Source organism: Notechis scutatus, chromosome 2 (genome assembly GCF_049901735.1).
Source record: "Notechis scutatus isolate UNSWTSFEM ecotype Mainland chromosome 2, rNotScu1.2, whole genome shotgun sequence".
NCBI classification, from domain to species: domain Eukaryota; kingdom Metazoa; phylum Chordata; class Lepidosauria; order Squamata; family Elapidae; genus Notechis; species Notechis scutatus.
Window position 1 is genome coordinate 210,471,565 of NC_142010.1, and position 20,335 is coordinate 210,491,899.

The 20,335-nt window shown below is 34.9% G+C and overlaps 1 protein-coding gene across 1 annotated transcript in view; it reads right to left on the minus strand.

Annotated features, from left to right (window-relative positions):
* Positions 1 to 224: 224 nt before the first annotated feature.
* The window catches only part of SPTLC1 (serine palmitoyltransferase long chain base subunit 1), a 33,068-nt gene continuing 12,957 nt past the window's right edge, over positions 225 to 20,335 (minus strand). Inside the window, exons 6-15 of the mRNA XM_026673996.2 lie at positions 18,339 to 18,471; positions 16,484 to 16,613; positions 15,772 to 15,861; positions 13,812 to 13,919; positions 12,626 to 12,721; positions 10,420 to 10,516; positions 7,967 to 8,021; positions 3,184 to 3,301; positions 2,524 to 2,597; positions 225 to 1,908 (exon numbers count right to left, since the gene is read on the minus strand). Coding sequence (XP_026529781.1) covers positions 1,815 to 1,908; positions 2,524 to 2,597; positions 3,184 to 3,301; positions 7,967 to 8,021; positions 10,420 to 10,516; positions 12,626 to 12,721; positions 13,812 to 13,919; positions 15,772 to 15,861; positions 16,484 to 16,613; positions 18,339 to 18,471 — 995 coding nt within the window. The 3' untranslated portion in view covers positions 225 to 1,814. The remainder of the gene's footprint in view (positions 1,909 to 2,523; positions 2,598 to 3,183; positions 3,302 to 7,966; positions 8,022 to 10,419; positions 10,517 to 12,625; positions 12,722 to 13,811; positions 13,920 to 15,771; positions 15,862 to 16,483; positions 16,614 to 18,338; positions 18,472 to 20,335) is intronic.

Sequence of the window (20,335 nt, forward strand, 5' to 3'; positions counted from 1 at the left end):
AGAAATATTGGAGGAGTAACTTTGACAATATCATCTAATTAGGTAACAAAGTTGAAGCCAACTATTGATTTAAAATAACTGTCAAAAGGATACTTAAATTTGTGGCAGAAAGTGCTCCAAATCGATCCAAATCAGATTCAGCTATTTTTTAAATAAGAAACAATTATTGTAATTGATGCACACAATTGGGTACAACATAACAAAAAATTCAGAAATAACTGAAATACTGGATCAAATATATGCTTTTATTAAAAAAATATGTCCAAATATAGCACTGAAATCCATTTAGCAGCAACCAAAGAAGGCACAAGGGTAAAGAATCCAACCTGGACATATTAGAAAATCTTAAACATAGTCTTAATCACGAGTTTTGGAACCCTACTTGTGGCAATTCACATTACATATACAGGTGAAACTCGAAAAATTAGAATATCGTGCAAAAGTTCATTTATTTCAGTAATGCAACTTAAAAGGTGAAACTAATATATGAGATAGACTCATTACATGATCATCTCAATTATGACACATCACGGCTTGAACTATCTTGCTTTGCAGTAATGAGTCTATCACATATATTAGTTTCACCTATTAAGTTGCATTACTGAAATAAATGAACTTTTGCACTATATTCTAATTTTTCGAGTTTCACCTGTATCACAACATCTCAGCTACAGCTACCTTGAAGGTTACAAGAATATTGGCATATTGTAACTTCTTTGGTATTACTGACTGTTGCTTTACTGTAATATCTTGCAAATCTATGCCAAAGATTTTGTGATCTCAAACAATTACATGCTAAGTATAAAGTTTGGAAATTTTTTAGTACAGATGATATGAACTCCATGCAATGACATGTATAAATTTCTAATTAGTTAAATTTTTTAGCAGTAAGTATATATAACATAGATACCTTTCCTAAACTAATTTATCCAGTAATTAAAGCACTTACCAAATTACTGTTGTATTCTCTTTGTGCCAGATTTTTATTCTTGCTGCCAAACAACAGCTCTGTGAAACTGTATTTCATGAAGACATCAACTTTGCATAAAACTCTTTTAATATACAAACTCACATTCCACCTGAAGTGTAAATAGGTAACTTTATGTCCATATTATGGCTTTAAATGACTGCACATTATCAATAGCTGGAGCACTGGTGTAAAAGTTAAGTACATAGTAAATAAAGGTCAATGGCAACTCATGATGTTGCTGGAATGAAATGAGATATACAATTTAAATTCAACAAAGATTTTTAAAAAGCGAATGTTTTCAAGAAATTCAGAGGTGGAATGATCTAAACAAAATTTGTATACAAGGGTAATAAAAGCTCCTTAAATACTTAATTTCATAGGATCCCATAATATCATGTTAAGTATCTATTTTGACCACAAGGTTTTTTTTTTAAATGTTCGAAACAATATATTTTACTAAGAATGATTAAATTAAGAGCACTCTGAAAACTTTTATATCCTTTTTTCATGTACTTTAACTTATTTCAAAATGCATTTAGAAAACTAAGGAAAGAAAGACTTTTGAGAATGGAGACATCGTCTTGCTCAAGTGAAATATCATCAGTGTAACACTGATCCCCAATTTAAACAATGTAAAAATAGATACAAGCTTTTATATAGTGTATGTTCAGTGTTCCAGTATTTGTATATCTGTTTTTGTGTGTGAAATGACCCAATAAAGTCCAACTTTCAGTTCTATCAGATGATAATCCAAATAATTTAACTCTCTGAAGTGCAAGTCATCACACTGTGAAAACACCAGCATCCTAGTATTGTGTGAGACAGAAATTGAAGCAATCCAACCTCAGTTTAGTATCGATTCTGCAGCTTCTCTGATAAGGGAGGCAGCTTTTTCCAATTCCTGCTCTGTTTGTTCTACCGTCACTGCCACCCGTATGCTAGAAGGAACCAAAACAGTCAATTGACATCTATTTGCTGTACAGTTTTTTAAAAAAGCCTTACAATATCTAGAGATTAATATAATTAGACCTGTACATATTGAAGTTAAAAGATGTAGTCAGATTTATTACATCAATTCTAATGGCTACTAATTTTTTTTCTAAGCAATTAATAGTGTGGTCATTTTCCAAGCCCCACAAGTTATTTGAGAGATTATATTCTCTCAAATTCATGCAAATCTGCATGTCTTTTAAAATCAATCCTTAGCCTATCTTAATTCTACCAAGACTTTCTAAGGCATGGAGTAGCAACAATAGATAATACTGAGATTAACTGGCTAATAGAGTGACTCGTATCAACCATAGTTTAACACCTTTCATGATTCCATCAAGTTTGAGGGAGCTTCATATTAAAAAAAAACCTTGTTTCTTATTTTTACATTCCATTGTTCAGCCACTGAATTAAAAAAGAATCCTGGAATTGGCTTATATTTAATGGCAATTTAGAAACATAGCAGAAATATTCAAAATGTATAAGTTCCAGTATAATATGCCACAACTATACAGTACAAGACTTGAAAAGTTTTATTTTAATAGAATTAAGTAATTACTAACCTGGGTGGACGGAGATATTTTTCTTCTTTTTCCAAATAGCGAGCCTGAGTTAAAGCAATACCTCTGTTCATACACTGGGGACAAAACATAGAACCAGTTATACAGCTAAGTATATGAGCTGCCCATTAATGTTTTTATTATGAAATACTGGCAACATATAATAGGAATTTTCTTTGGACCTAGTTTTTATCCTAGTTTCTGTGGTTGCTGTTTTCTCTTCCCTCACACACACCCCTTCCAATAATGCACCACTCTTCAATCAGTTCTCTCTACTATTCCTTTCTTCCAATTAGTAAAAATACCCTTTCCATTTGTGCTTCACTTGTTGTCTGCTTCAATCCAGGCCGCACTTCTGTAAGTGCACCTTGAAGCATATAGAAATTTTTGTGGCTACTAACAACTCTGGTTTCATGCCGTAGCTTAATTAACAATAAAGTACAGTTAATGTAATGTAAAGTTTATTGAAACAAGCAAATATTGTGAAACAAAACAATGTTGTCATAATCTTGGTTTGTTGTCCTCTCTTTATAAATATACTAGCAGTAATTGAAGACTGATGCAACTTAGTTTAAGTCTCATGACAAAGCACAAAACTATTGAGTCATGTTTCTTGTTCAAATTCAGTTTTGAAGGATTCGACATTTTAAAAAGAAATCTTACATATTCTACAATTTCTTTCAGTAGCCTCATGTCACTTTCTCGAGATCCAGTACTTTCTTCTAACTGGAGATGTAATGCTGGGGAAAACGACTGTCCCACTAGTCGTAGACCAGGAATCCTACAAAAAGCAACCATGTTAAATCAAACACAGGGTTATAAATGTCACTGAAAAAAACAATTTTGCTGTAACAGTGAACTGGATGTAACACACTGCTTGGTTTTGTACAAGGCTGCAAAGTAGGAATCAAGTCCATACTTCACCTCAAGGCAGATGACCTGATCACTAACATCACTATCCACAATCTTCCATAAGAGTAGAAACAAACAGTATATAATGAAGCAGGTTGTTAGTGTTAACTGTAGAAAACTATGAATAGTTCTTCTATCTAGCCTGCCTGACCTACTTTTCTGTTCCTGTTCAGGTTAGCTATATCAGTATTTTTCTATACGGTAAAGGTTCCCCTCGCATTTTCCGGCTCTAGGGGGCAGTGCTCATCTCCGTTACAAAGCCGAAGAGCCAGCGCTGTCCGAAGAAGTCTCCATAGTCATGTGGCTGGCATGACTAAACGCCAAAGGCACAAGGAACAATGTTATCTTCTCACCAAAGTGGTCCCTATTTTTCTACTTGCATTTTTACATGCTTTCGAACTGCTAGGTTGGCAGAAGATGGGACAAGTAACAGGAGCTCACTCCATTATGCGGTGCTAGGGATTTGAACCGCCAAACTGCCCACCTTTCTGATTGATAAACTTAGCGTCTTAGCCACACTTGTTAAGCGTCAAAAGGAAAACATTCCTAGATTAGATGAATGATAATTTTCCTGGGATACCATCTAATTCTAGGTATTCTAAGGGGCATACCATACTACTTTTGGACATGCTCCTTGAAGCAATATGATTAGGCATTGTTTCTGCAGTTATCTCTTCTCCCACTCCTACAGAAGCTATTGCTCTAGCTTATGATTGACAGGTTGAAAGCCTTAACCGCACTGAGCCACTTAAAAGTTGTATATGCCATAAATATACTTCTAAGCTAAGATGAGCAGAAAAAAGGCATTTCCTAAAATGTATTTTTACTGCTACCAATTATTCACAAAAGCATTGCCAACACAGAACTGCTAATCTAATTAACTGAATTAAATCAATGAAATCAAAATTGAGAGCAAGTGGACAATGTCCTAAATGGATTATATAAAGTCAATGCAAAGGTGTGCATGAAGAGACTTAAGCCCATTATTTTGGAAAGGGGCTGGGATGACCTGTAGAAAATCTTAATTCTGAAGATAACAGAATAAAAAAAAGGTACAAATATATATTTATTGCGATTTTGCAATATACCATTTGTTATGAAAACTATTTGTTAATACAAAGCCATTACCAAAAGAGAATCAGCACCTACATTAAAACTGTAATGTAAGATCACAATGTAAGCATAGTAATATTATCTAACATTTAGGCAATTTTGAGCCTAAAATATATTTTATTATTCAGATTTTTATACAAGATAAATTTCTTGATTATTTACATGTTACAATAGTATACAAAAGTATACTATTTAAAAAAGAATCATTTAATAGAAACATGGAATCCAAGAAGCTCATAATAAGTATGCAATCAATGGAGATCAGTTTGTAATAATGTGGGGTTATAATCCCAATGGAATGCTGTTGGCAGTTATAGAAATTATTATAAACCTTTCCAAATTGCTACTTGGTTCAGTAGATGTGTTTTTATTTGATAATGATAAAACAACAGTTCCAGAATTAAAATAACATGTATATTTAATTAATAACAAACAAAAACTTATTTTATTATGCGCCACTGTTACCGGTAAACAGCATGACGAAAATTGTGAAATTAATATACTATTCTCGGAAGCATCCATATTGTTGAATTCAGTCAGACATTTCTAACAAAACAGTCTTGTTAAAATATTTCAGTAACTAAAATAATGGTTGTAAAAGGAACAGCTGGGATAATGTGAGAAGACACCTTTGAACCTCAGCCAAATCAAAGCTTTGACATTTTCAGGTTTTGGCCAAACAACACTCTGTAATAAACATAGTCTGAATTTCTAGAGGCTGCTATACAAACCTCAAGTTGATTTCTATGTTACTTTCGTCAGTTACTTAAAATAAACTGTCATCTGACTCAAGTACACATCTCGTCAGAAAAGAATAAGCAAAGCAAAGAGACAGACACAGGCCCTTTCAGACAAAAGGTCAATCAACTAGAGTGCGTGAGAGAACAGCAGTTAGCTTTTTATAAGCAAGCTGATCATATTCTAAAGCAGCAGATCTCAAAGTGTGTCTGGAAACCCTGGAGATGCCCAAGAGCCTTTCATGGGGTCAAGAAGCCAAATAATACATATTTTATCATTTCTCAATTTTAATTTCTAATACAGTGTATATTGATAGAAGTAACCCACATAAATCAAAGCTCTTTGGGTCCTTGATCATTTTTAAGAACTTTAAGGGGACTTGAAGCCAAAATGTTTGAGAACCACAGCTCTAAAGGAATACAGTGGAAAGCCACGTGTTTTTGACCCAATGAAAACATACACGGGACAAAAATGTATCACAAACTTGGGATTAAATATGCCAAATGATTTATGCTTAGATTGTTCTGTGCATGGTACAGCTACTTTTGGGTGGTTAATGCTCGAACATGCATATTTAGTATGGATGTGAAACAAAGCAGGAGTGTTTTGTTTTGGATATCAACTGCAACCCTCTAATTCCAGGAAGAAGTGTCTGGAGAAAAGTAAAAGTGAGTAAAGCCAAGAGTATTTTGGTAACTGAGAAGAGGCAAGATAGCACAAAAGAAAAAGCTATTGAGAAATTTGAGGTGCAGGTGAGATGATCGAGTTATATCAGGCTGGAACATTGGTGGCTGATGAGAAACAGGGAAGGGGAAAATGAAGATAAAGAGATATTTGGGAAGATGAAGGATATGCCCATTTAATAGGATATGTTGGAACATATAACTGAGGGGAGAGCTCCACTATCCCATAAAAATTATGACGTCGTGACAACATCCTTCCAGATATGATTTCAAGCACAATTGGGAGCAAAAAGAAAAGAAAAATATTCCAGGTGTTGTTCCGGCTGAACCATGGCTGATCCAGAATAGTTCTGCAGAACATCTGGAATATAGTATTTTAGTTTTAGAGCTTTAAAGGAGAAAGCAAGTACAGATTGATGGATAAGAACTGAAAAGACCCTAATCAAGATTCAGAGAACATGACATCTTGTTTAAAATATACTGGGATATACAGATGTGATTTTCAGACAAGAGAGGTTCAAATAGCTCCACCTCAATAGACTGGTCAATAGTCTCTGAATTAATAAAGGAGCTAAGCCTCCTTAATACAAATGGGATATTTTTCAACAAGATAGTAAAGGTGCTTAGTAATAAGAAACCTGTTTTTAAAGTAATTATATCTTAATTGTGTCCCAACTTTCGTTTAAGATTTATTGCATTTCTGTTATTAATGTTGCTTTTGCTGATAATAATGTAACTTCCCAGGGAAAACTAGCGGTACTTTTTATATGTTTATTAAGCTTTACAATTTAAAATACATGTCTACCATATCACCAAAATATCTGGAATATTTCTTTTTAGTAAGAAAATATGGCCTATAATGTACTACAATAAATTTTTTTCAAGTCAAAAATATTTTTTGAGTTGAGTTTCTTTTAACTACACTATGCTAGGCTATAGCTATAGTAAAAATTATCAAAGGATAATTAGGACTGCAGAAAAAACAATTACTACCAACCCGCCTTCCATGGAGGACCTGTATACTGCACGAGTCAAAAAGAGGGCTGTGAAAATATTTACAGACCCCTCACATCCCAGACATAAACTGTTTCAACTCCTTCCCTCAAAACGATGCTATAGAGCACTGCACACCAGAACATCTACACACAAGAACAGTTTTTCCCCAAAAGCCGTCATTCTGCTAAACAAATAATTCCCTCAACGCTGTTCAACTATTTACAAAGTCTGCACTACTACTATTACTATTAATCTTCTCATCACTCCTTATCACCCATCCCTTCCCATTTATGACTGTATGACTGTAACTTTGTCGCTTATATGCTTAGGATTTATATTGACTGTTTCCTAGTATGATTTGATTGCTTATTGTACCCTATGACTATCATTAAGTGTTATACCTTATGATTCTTGACTCTTGACGAATGTATCTTTTCTTTTATGTATACTGAGAGCATTTGCACCAAGACAAATTTCTTGTATGTCCAATCACACTTGGCCAATAAAGAATTTTATTCTAAAAAAAAGTAGTTCTTACTAAAATACAGTGGTGGTATTCTACCGGTTTGGCCCGGTTCTGGTGTACCGGTAGCGCCAAAGATCAGCGGAGAGTGAATCAGTTCTCTCTGAGGAGCTGCTGTTGGGCCCGCCCACCCGCCTGGGCTCCCATACTGATTTTTATTCCTTGCTTTTGAAGCGCAGTTGCTTTGTGTGGCACAACAGATTGGCGCGCGTCAGCTGCTGAAGCGACAGGGAGAGTGCAGGATTGCAGATGAGTTGGAAAGCCTTTGCGCCTGTGTAAAGTGCATGTTTGGTGCGCACAAAGTGCGCCTACCAAGCCATACCCACCAAACCCATGGCAACCTACTTTGCAACCCACCACTGTTAAAATAGCTTAAATATAGAGCTTAGACCAGTAAATGTTTTCTTTATTGTAAGCACTTTAAAAATAATTTTTCTCTTTAAAGTCAAGTTTTAAATAAGATGACAATGAATTTACTTACCCTTGTAAAGCTTTGTATATTTGCTTACATTTTTGTCTTAAAACCTGAAAAATGCCTAAACAAAAAAATAAACAAAAGAAATCCTTGAATATCAATTTAATTAGTTAAACATGACATACCAATTTAAATAGCTATTTAAGACTACATTGCAATTTGTCCATTCTTCCTGTCTTTTACCTTTTCAAAGTCACAAGAGAAAATATACCAACACATCTCTTCTCTACCCTTGCGTCTGCCCTATGGAACGTTGTTCCCTCTGAAATTAGATCAGCCCCATCTCTTTGGATATTTTAAAAAGCCTTCTGTGCTATGACTTGTTTAGGTGGCTCCGCTGTTGAGGCAGGCCTCTTCCACTGTGATATTTATTAATATGGATGTTTATATTTTAGAGTTTTGTTTTTGTTGTTTTTATCTAATTGTTGTGCACTTCCCAGAGTCACTTTCCATAAGATGAATGGCTTTATAAATTTGATTACTTTAAATATAAACTAAAAATATATGTAATTTTGTTGTGCCAACTATTTGTTATGCCATGCCAACTATTTTTGGAATAGGACTTTCAGCTTAAGGCTTAAAAACCAAATGTAACCTTCATCTTAGACATTCTCTGTTCTTGCTCTAGAATCAAGCACTTTCATCTTGCAGGAAGAGAGTGGATTGTAGTTGCAAAGGAAAAATAAACTCTATAAACTCTCTATGAATCTTTTAACTGCGCCTCTTCCATTCCGCGCTCATTTCTCCAATATTTATTTAATGACAGCCACAACACCTACTTTTGTATGAAGACATCCTAAGAGTGTTTAATGTTATTAATTTTATATAATTTTTGTAACAGATCCTAATGCTGGATTTGATTTTTCCGAGCTAATTTCTTTTCATAGGATGTCTTTCTTTAACAAATCTGAAAGTTAAGCATAGATATAAAATACTGATGGCAGTTAGTCCTCTAAAGCTCTTCTGTCCACTGTGTGATTGAGACTACATTTAACTGCAGTGATTCATTTAACAACTGTGGCAAGGGTCATAGAAGTAGGGCAAAACTTGCCTAACAAATGTCTCACTTAGAAACAGAAATTTTGAGCTCAATTGTGGTCATAAGTCAAGGACTATCTGTACTATAGATCAATAACAAGTGACTTTCACAGGAGAGATCTGATTTCTGGAAACATGGGTCTGAGTTCCTAAATGCTGAAACAATCTGGAATTGTATTTAACAAATATGGGTAACACTTTGTCTATTGTGAACAGTTTTGAGTACCACAATTTAATAAGGGTTCTGTTCTGACCAAGGCTTCCTGAGACAGTAACAATCACACGCTGTTCCCCAAACCCTTTTTTATTATTTCAACAGCTCTGAATTACATGCATTCACAGCCTGTAATGAGTCCAAACAGTTTATGAATAGTCCAACAGAAGTCTGCCACAGTCTTTCGGGATAAGGCTGATAAGCACCCACCTTTATCTCCCTTGAAATACTGTCAGTGACTAAATTGCCAATTAGCTGTACAAGGCCAAACGGAGCACAAAGTCAACACAGAGCTTCAAATTTTAAACCGACCAGAACGAACAAAGTTGCTTCCTGCAAAGGCTCATGTCCCTTTGCTCTTCCTTTATGTCTTATGGGACAGGCCAATCATTTTCAAGCCTTACTCCCAAGTCACCCCTTTTGTCTTAACTGTTCTTGCCTTCTGGCAGCTCTGTGCAAGCGTGCACTGGGACAGGCTCCCCCAGTTCCTCTGCCTTGCTGATGTCAGATTCTGGAGGCTCCGGAGTCAGCACATAACTCTCAGATGGCCCTGGCCCCATCTCTGTATCGGACAGAGATCCCTCATCCGAGCCCTCCCCAGACTCCAGAACTGGCCCATGTTCCTCCCCACTGTCTGACTCTGCTGCCAGCTCCGCAGGCCGCTGGTGGACCACAGCAGGTTCAGAGAAAATGGTTCAGGTTCAAAGATAGGGTGATGCAGATGTCCATAGAACTAAAAATTAACCTTTATGAAGAAAGACAAAGGATTTGGGTATATTTAACTTTGGCAAATTATTGAGTGGAGGACATAATAGTATTTTTCAAATACTATTACTATTTCTCTTCTATTGTGCAGTGCATGAAATGAAGCTCTTTGAACATTTCTTACAATCAGTTAAACTGCTAGGAAGACTTTTTTATACAAGCATGTATGATCTGCAAACTCTGTTACAACATTATGCATTCCTCACTGAAATTAAGATAGACGTAAGTGAATATAAATTTGTGTGTATGAAATATAGATATCATTCTGAAACCTCTCAGTTCAAGTCAAATATGAACTGCAATCCCATATTACCTTACAGCAACTGTGATTGACAATCAAAACCACCCAGTAAATCCATGCCAGTATATGAATCCGTATTTCTCAAAGCTCAAAAGTACTTTTCAAAACATAACTACAATTATTAAATTCTAGAAAAATTACCTGGGTTTTCTTGCATGATATTGAGAGCTTCAATGGCAGCAGCAGCTAGGAGGGGAGGCAGAGAGGCTGAAAAGCAATAGCCTTGACCAGACAGCCTCTGAGAACAAAAGTAATAATATTAAAGGAACATATTTCCAAGTACTATCTATATACAGAACCTACTGGTAAATATACAACTATTTGTTTAATTGAAAGGAAGAGAAATCTACATTTAAGAACATTTAATCCAAAAAGACAGTAATCAGTTAATTATGTATTTTATCTAATTTGGCTTTTGCTAGTTTAAGCAACATATACATTATAATAACAAATAAGTATTTTTTTTCTTTCATTCAATCTTATCTGATTCTCAGTGATTGCCAGGACAAGTTCTTATAGCTTTCTTGGCAAGTTTTTTCAGAAGTGTCCCAAAGTTACTTTTTTCAAGAGGCAGTTGGATTTTCTTGTTTTTCTCTGAAGACATTTCACTTCTCATCCAAGAAGCTTCTTCAGCTCTGGATGAGAAATTAAACTTCTTCAAAGAAAAACAAGAAAGTCCAGCTGCCTCTTGAAAAAAGTATCTTTGGGACAACCATGACTTGGATGGCTGAGAATCTCCATAGACATTTTTCAAAAGTGGTTTGCCGTTGCCTCCTTCCTAAACCTGAAAGAGAGTGACCAGTCTAAGGTCACCAAGCTGGCTTTATGCCTAAAAGGGAATTAGAATTTCCAGTCTCCTGGTTTCCAGCCTAAACTTGCTCTTATATGATTGCATTAACACTTAATAAATCTAATTTAACTTTTCTATTTCAAAACTATTTGAGAAGTAAAACGGTATTACTTGCTGTAAATACAACAGTTAATATATAGCTGTGTCTACATTCTTATTGGCAGCATCTATATGTAAAGGCCATGGTCTGATTAATTCAAAACCTCATCTTTGCCAACATTAGCAAAAGCTATATGTATAACATGACCTGATGGATCACTTTCAAACATGCCAAAAAAATCTCGATGTACAATATTTAAAAATACTATGCAATTACAACCGTCTTCTACACAGACAACTTCCTTGTCATTAACAAACCTAATATCTATGATAAGTGAGGTCATTGGATCAGAAAAGGAACACAATGATTATCTGTTATTCTAATATCCTTCTAGTGATATTTTCTCTCTACCCATCACCTGTCACTACAACATGTCAAGGCAAATTCATTCTTGGCAAGGAAGGTGCATCAATTCTTCAATACCAAATAAAAGCTACTTCTCAGCATCTGATATCAATACAGTATTTCCCCAAAGTTCAGTGCCTGCCAACAATTGATATAATTCTGAATTGACAACATGCAGAGCAAGCAATTTGTAGCAAATATGTACAAGATTGAGAGGATGTGTATTCATGTTCATCTAAAACTTCTAACTTGAATAAGCTTCCCCAAAAGGTTATCTTAGGAGAAAATATCTAAGTTTCTCATTTCTATTAAGTACAGGTAGTCATTGACTTCGTTTATTGACCGCCCCAAATTACAATGTCACTGAAGACTTACAATTTTTCACGCTTACGACTGCTGCAACATCCCCCTGGTCACGTGATCGAAATTCAGCCACTTGGCAACTGGCATGCCTTTATGATAGGTTGCAGTGTCCTAGGGTCATGTGATCACTTTTGAAACCTTCTGAAAAGAAACTTCAATGTGGAAGCCAGATTCACTTAACAACTGTGTTACTGACTTAACTGCAATGATTTGCTTAAGAAAGGTTGTAAAATGGGGCAAAACTCACTTAACTGTTTTGCTTAGCAATGGAAACTTTGGATTCAATTGTAGTCATAAGTCGAGGACTACCTGCAAAGGAGTTTGAGTTAAATGATGCTGCTTTTCAATGGAGGCCTCTGGGGCAACCTTCCTAATTCATGAAAATGTTAAAAACAGCTATTTCATGGAGTGCTCATAAGGCAGAATCAGCCATCAGGTGTATATGTGGCACAACATGTTTTCTGGTCTCTGATTGTTCTTATGGGTTTTTAAATTAATGACACGTTTTTATTTAGACTTACCACAACCCAGTTATTTTTTTATAGATCTTGTGACCCACCAAAGGTCTTATTTGATTGCAGTGGTGTATAATTGTTACAAACAATAAATAAACATACAAATAAATGCCTATATTGGCTCCATAAAAATATAACTCTGTCATAGTTTGTCTTTCAAGGTCTTTCACATACCTGGTGGTCAATAACAAAGCTTCGTCCACAGCAAAATCCTCCAATAGAAGCCAGGGAATTTTCCATAGTTGCACTTACAAGATCAATGTCATCAATCTAACACAAGAAATGCCAATTGCTTAATGTTAAAAAGTGAAAGCATAGTTACAGTCATATAGGTGTAAGAAAATAAATCCTAACTCTCCAATGGGTTTAGTCATGTACAGATAAATACTAACAATACTTTATGAATAACAGTACAAGAAAGAAAAAACAGTTCACATTTCTCTTACCACATGTATTCCATTTGAAGTTTCTTATTCTACCATCAAGCTTTAAAATAGCTAAGTGTAGTTGAGACTGTTCTAACCTCAGTTTATTTTCCTCTCTTCTTTAGAAAAGAATATTATATATAGAAAAAAATCAGATACTATGAACAAAAACATGTTCATTAGTACCACATTGGGGAAAATTCACAAATTCAGTGATTTTATTCTGTCCCACAATTGGCTACATTTGTTTTATGAACTGTTTAAATACAACTTATATTGTAAACCATGGGTTCCACAATTTCAGTTAAACAGCGTGAAATAACAGGATTTTCTGGCAGCTTGTAGAGTGCCATTTCTTACTATTGCACAGCAATATACTGACAATGCCTGCTTTACAGCTGAACTCCAGATTGCCCAGGTGAGGTTGTTGGTTGTTGACCTAATATCTGGAGGCTGTTCAAGTCTGAATGTGATGGGGCAGACTCTGATTGAAACCTGGCAAGACTGAGTAGCTAAGGCTGTTTGACTCCCTGGGTTGGGGACATTTTCATCAATGTCTTGGATAGCATAGCACTTCTCCGTTTGAGACTGGTGCTCAACTTTCATATCCTTCTGAAATGCAGTCCCCTGAAGGATATCCCCTCTGTGCATGGAGGGGGAGCTGAAATCCATCAGTGGGCTGCAGGAATGTTTGAGAGCAAAAGGGCTTCAGCAGGCAGCTCCTTCGACTGTCCGCATAACAGTTGGGAAGACTGCCTAACAACCACAGTTAGGAGTGCAGGGATGGAGGTCACTGAGCAACAAACAAGACTACCATCTACATGTTATACCGTTCTTTATTTTCTTTGAAGACATTACCATAAATAAGATACCAGATCAAAACTTTACTTTCTGGTTGTAGCATTAAATTCTACTATCATTTATATATGACATACACTTATTCCAAAATGTTCTGTAACTCCTCGTCCATGTTCTCCCAATACTCCAAAGGAGAAACTTTCTTCCAAAAACAATCTCACTTTGTATTTATACTTTAACTTTACCTGCATTAACAAATGACACAAAGCAATGCATGATTAATGAATGCTCAGGAAGGAACAATTTATCAAAATAGCAATAGCAGCAGCATTTAGGCTTATATATCGCGCGATAGCAGTTTACAGCATTCTATGGGAGGTTTACAATGTGGAATTTGAATATTGCATAATGCATGATTTGCATATACCCCCAACAATCTGGCTCCTCATTTTACCAACTTCGGAAGATTGAAGGCTGAGTCAACCTTGAGCCCTGTCAGGATCAAAGAGCTTGCCTGCAATACTGCATTTAACTATTGAGCCACCAGGCTCCTCAAAATATTCTACTGTTGACTATCTTCAGCTCAACACTCAACATGTCCCAAAAGGCATTTTTCAAAAGACAATTAGACTTCCTTGGTTTTGCTTCTCATCCAATTAGAAGTAAAGAAGCTTCCTGTATGAGAAGTGAAATGATTTCAAAGGGGAAAAAACAAGTCTAGTCACCTTTTGAAAAAAGCACCTTCGGGAAAACCATGATTTGGATGATTGTGAATCTTCCTAGACATTCAACCTTCCTGCATTTTAGTTGCTAAATGTAAATTTCCATTGATTATGTGCCAATGAACAGATTGAATGTCTTCTAGAACCATTTTTTTTGTTTGTAAAATAACATCAAAGCTGCTTGCTTAGGAAGTAAGCAAATTGCCTTTTGTGATGTTTATACTTTAATTTTATTTTGCCAGTTACCTTGAAATTTGAGAGGACATCCTGCAAAATGCAGATACATTTTAACGCATTTTGTCACTTACATGTTGTGTATTGGGAAAAAAGTAGAATCTTGAATAGCTAACCATAGGAAATGTTTTTAAAAGCACCATGTATAGCCAACATCCTTGTATAAAATGACCCCAGGAATGCAGACCTTTCAATGTTTATATTCTATGAAGAAATATTTCTTTGCCAAAAAACTGAATTTATTTATGTTACATAAACTTGACAATTGTGAAAGTGTTTTCTTAATTAGTGGAATCTGCTGCTGCTTCAAGTTGGTGAAAATTGTACTAGGCTACAGAGCATGCTACAGAGGCTACTGACACATTCTTCCATTATAACTATACAATACTTAGTGAAATCATCCTTTCAAGTAGCTATGATTTTAAACCTGATTTTTCAAAATCATAAGTAGGTACTCAATTTTAAGAACAGGTTGTCTAATGCTGAATGATTTGATGCTGAATTCTTTAACTTTTCTTCAGTGGAACATTTAGCATATGGTTGTAGAATAGGCTTACTACTTTGCCTACAAGGGTAGTCCAGAGACTGACTTTTAGAATCCACAAAATGGGACAACTTGCCACAGCCAACTTGCTGCGGCCACCTCACCATGGCCACCTCTCCATGGTCAACATGCTGCGAGATAACTCACCGCAGGACAATTTAATGATTTATAATAAATTTAAAAATATTTTAATTTTTGTCATTCCCATTTCATTTTGTCCCTTCTTTTGCTTTCATTATTTAATTATTCTATTCCACCATTTTTTAAATATTAGTGTAATTGCCTGTGGCGAGTTGGCTGTGGCGAATTGTAGCAAACATATGAACGTTAAATAACATTTTCCAACAGAAGGGAATGACAAGCAGAACCAGGAGAAGAAATATTATCTTCTGACTTTCCATTACCAAATATCTTCTTCAGTCTCTGCATCAGCCACCATCTTACTGGCAGCAGCATCAAAGCTGGCAAAGGAAGACAACACTTAATATCTATTTATAGAAGATCGATTCCACTTTTAGTAAGCAATTTACCTTTTGTTAATTTTTAATTTTTCAGTCTGTAAAAGTTAGTTAGATATTAAAAGAAGGAATTACTTACCAATTCTGGCAGAGGACAAATATCCCCAGTATTAATAAACAACCCTTCTACTATGATAAATTTTCGTGTTACACGGGCTTTTCGAGGGTTCTGCAGAAAAACAAACAATTTAATATGAATATATATATTAATTTTCATGAAAAACAACTTTTTAACTTACTTTTTAAATGTTATCAAAAGCAGATAGAATGTTGAAAATCAATTTGTTTATCAGAAATGCAATAAGCTTATTTGTAACTGAGAAAATGCTCTCCATATATAGAAGAACACTCTTTTAACATTAAAATGGTTACTATGTTGTTTTCTTGATCTTGTAAAACAAATGTTGATGGAGTTTTACTTCAATAAATGTTTTACGCATAGGAGGAGCATGGTACAAAGAATTGCTATCTACTATTTTTCTCAAGAGCAAAACAATTTACTGACATTTTTACACTGCATTATCAGTGGTGCTTTGGCTGCGCACATGCATTTATTTATAAAATAAATGGAAAACTACATCCAATTCGACTGGCAGATTTTTCCCCCAGTTTGTTATACCACTGTCTTTTCCAAGCAACTCAATCACCAAATTAACAAACCACCAAAGTCTATTTCAAATGTTACCATTCAGGATGATTTTGAAAATAATGAAAAATGGTTATTCAAATATGCTATCTAGTTAAAAATGTTGCTTGTTATTTATACACTAATTTCTTCCAAAACCCAATACCTTTTGATCTTCAATCTCTTGCTCTTGTAATAGATGCTCAAGATCATCCATATCATTATGCTTAAAAAACTTAATGTTACTTCTGGATGCCTGCAACCCTTTCTGAACAGCAAAGCAGGCTGCTTCATCACTGTAAATACACAATAAATTATCTCAGTTCACTCATGGTTTGGCTAACTCTTAAAAGACTGAAGTTTCCCCACAATGCATGCTAAGATATTGATGTGTTGTCTAACTATTTTCTATACTTGCCTTCCTACTTTTAATGGAACTATGTTTAGGCATTAAAGAGTTATGAAGCATTGTTATATTTCTGCAAACCATGTAGGCAAAGTTCTTAAAAAGGAAAACTTTTGCCTATGCTGGCATGTTAGAGAGGCAAATCAAAGTATTTTGTAATTGGTTAAAAAAAAGGAAAACCTATAGCTTATGGTTTCAATAATTGTTAAGGAAACAGTTTTAAAAATCCTTCTATAAAAGACATATTTTTCCAAGTTTATGATATGATATATGACATCATATCTCACATCAATAGAGGGCATGCTATGGGTTATGCCATTTAGGGAGATACAGTTGGCAGGCCTTTCACAGCAGGCCTTTTCATCAATGGAACATTCTTCTCCCTGAGGTGAGGGGGGGGACCTCAGAAACAGTAAATTAAATGTATACTGTAAAGATTATTTGTTGTCTTCTACCTTGCTGATTACTGATTATGAGTAAGGATGAATTATTATTACTGGGCAATTCTTAGTGATTACAATCATTCAATGCAATCAACTGCACCAAGGGTCATAATGAATTGCACCGAGGATCACATTCTGTCTCCAAAGCCCCTAAGGGTAGTCCCTCAAACTTTCCCCAAATATGGCTACAGAACTTTTGAACTATAATGAATTTTAGTTACAGTGAAATAAATCAAATTTACTTTTTGTCCTTTCCTTATAAATATTTCACTGTGCCTTCAGGCCTATTTTTTTTTTTTTTTTTTTTTGCAATTTAATTCTAATTTTAATCAATTTTACTGCTAATTTTAATTGATTCATTGATATTAGGTTTTAGTTATATAGATATTATGTTTTATTATAATCTGAGTCTAATGCCTTTGGTGGGGTTTGAAGGGAAAAATGATTATTTGTCTGGCTTCAATACTTTTGAAATGAGGTTCCCGTCAACATTCAAATGCTGCCCTTGGGCACAGCAAAGTTTATGCATTTTTAGGTTTCACAAATCAGAAAAAAATATAAAAGTTGTAATCCTACACACCTTGAGAACAAAATTAATTGAACTGAGTTGTATTTACTTTTGAAAACCTACATAATATTATAGTTACAGACTTGGCACAAACATAAGCAATTTAACAACATTTTCCTAGATGAAATTCTTGTCTGATATTAATTTATTTTAATCACTCTTGTCAACTGCACTTTTTCCTTAGCTATATCCTATGGGAATACTGACAAAGCATTTGAACAGCTGCTAGTAATTTTTAAAAGAGTTTATTTTGAAACAGCAATCTATTGTAAGAAGTAGTCATTTTAAAAGTATTTCATAAATGATTAAAATTGTAGTTTAACAAGCATCTAAAAGTATCAAGGCAGTGCTTTGAAACTGACAAGATCAAATGAGTTCTTAAATAAAACTTAAATAATTTAAATCAGCTTTGAAAAATTATCCATAATTTCACTAAAACCATTTTTCCTATGAAAAAGCTTATTAAATAACCATATACTAATTAATACATTCTGTAATCTTACTTGATCATAAAATTGATGTTTAAACATTTAATCTTTAACAACTAGAATTCTTTCCAGATTATTTTTTTTTTGTCTTTTTAATATCAAGAATGTGTACATACACAAACAAAATGTCGCCCCGTTTTGAATAGGCAGGAATAGCACTGGCAATTGTAGCAAATCCATAGGAATATAGAATAGCTTCCTCGGTCTTCATAAATCTGGCAAGTCGTTCCTCCAGTTCCAAATGCACATCTATTTAGGAAGTGTTCACACGTTTATGAACAGATTTTTGGCTTTAAAATCTCACAAATACTGTATTAAAGATTACTGACACAACGAAAAACCTAATCAAGTTTTAAAGTTCTTTAGTATTGAAAATGTGACACTATTATTATCCCAAAGATGTTTTTCAAAACTGAAAAAGCTTCTTGGATGAGAAGTGAAACGTCTTCAAGGAAAAAACAAAGAAAACCCAATTGCCTTTTGAAAAACACCTTTGGGACAATCATGACCTGGATGAATGAGAAGCTTCATAGACGACACTATTATTTATTTCCCACAGAAAGTAGAGAAACATACATTCATTGATCCAATTCTTCATCTTCGCACCAAAGTCCTGATCACCTTTTACAATAACTAGATCATTCACCTTGTGAACATTCTGTTACGTGCTGTCTCTATTAGACAAATGGTTTCTGCAACATTTGTATATTTAGAGGAAGCCTATATGCATATTATTACTAATGCAAGATCTAGCTTTGTTGAAGTCACTTATATATGCAGCTATAATTATGAAGGTTTTCTTTAAATATCCCCCATGCAACAATAGCAGAATTATCCAAACTAACCTTTGGAACAAGGACCCATTAGAAGTTGAGACAACGACAATTTTCATTTAAAAGATGAGATAATTCCTCATCTCAGAAGGCATGCAAGTCATCCCATATTGAATCTATATAGTTTTAAAGTTATCTATGCTGTAATCAATGTTGAACATAGTTAAAAATCAAGTTTCATCCCAAATTTTAACCTCAACAAGGGAATTCAAATGAGTTTTATTACCACCCACTGATTTGACAAATTAACTTCTTAATGACATCACAAACACAACCAAATAATTTTCTTGGCAAAAATGTGGAAGTGATTACACCTACTGCTTTCTAGGATTTTTTTTTTACCAACCTCATGACTCTCCCTGATATTTCTCTTAAAGTTCTATCTACGAATTAGTCAGATCAGAATCTGGCTAGCTTTCAGAGATCAGCTAAGGTCAATTAGGCATGAACACTTATCATGGCAGTCTAGATATAAATGTAATTTGAAATAGATATGGAATATAAAGTTAGTATGTAACTGTCTTTTTTTTTTAATAAATATATGATTAGAATATAATAAAGGGAATATACTATGTGGAATCTGATTATGTATGTATGTATGTATGTATGTATGTTTGTATGGTATTCAGCTTTGTTCGGGTATTTTCCCACGTCATTATAGTTGTGCTTTTAAAGTTGTAGCGATGTTTCGGCAGAAACTCATCTGCCATAAACTTTAAAAGCACAACTATAATGACGTGGAAAATACCCGAACAAAGCTGAATACCATACATATAAATACCCGTGAAAACTTAAGAAAACACACACACACACACACACACACACACATATTTGTAGATTTTCACGGTGCAAGTATGCAGTTTTTGGCGTGTTCGGGTCTTTTCCCGCGTAAGATTGAGAGTATCTTGGCAACGTTTTGACGAGGTCCCACTGGCCATCTTCAGGCTGGTGCTTTCGGCTTCGTGCCTATGTGAGCAAAGCGTGATCAGAGCTCCTGTCCCTCTATAAATACTGGTGGGGTGTGCTAGCTCTGTTGTAAGCGGGCTGGTTGGCTGTGTTGTTATTTCTTGTTGGTTGATGGAGTTGATGTTTGCAGACTGGTTGGCTTTTTCGTAAGAACCTGTGTGGCTGAGGTACTGGCTGTGTGTCTATCAGCCTCCTGTGTTGTAACGACCGGGTAATGGGCTGTGTGATGACCTTCTGAGTCCTACTGTTGTGACATCCTGGGTCTTGTGCTGTAATCTCCTGAGTCGTTGGCTGTGTTGCAACATCCTGAAGTT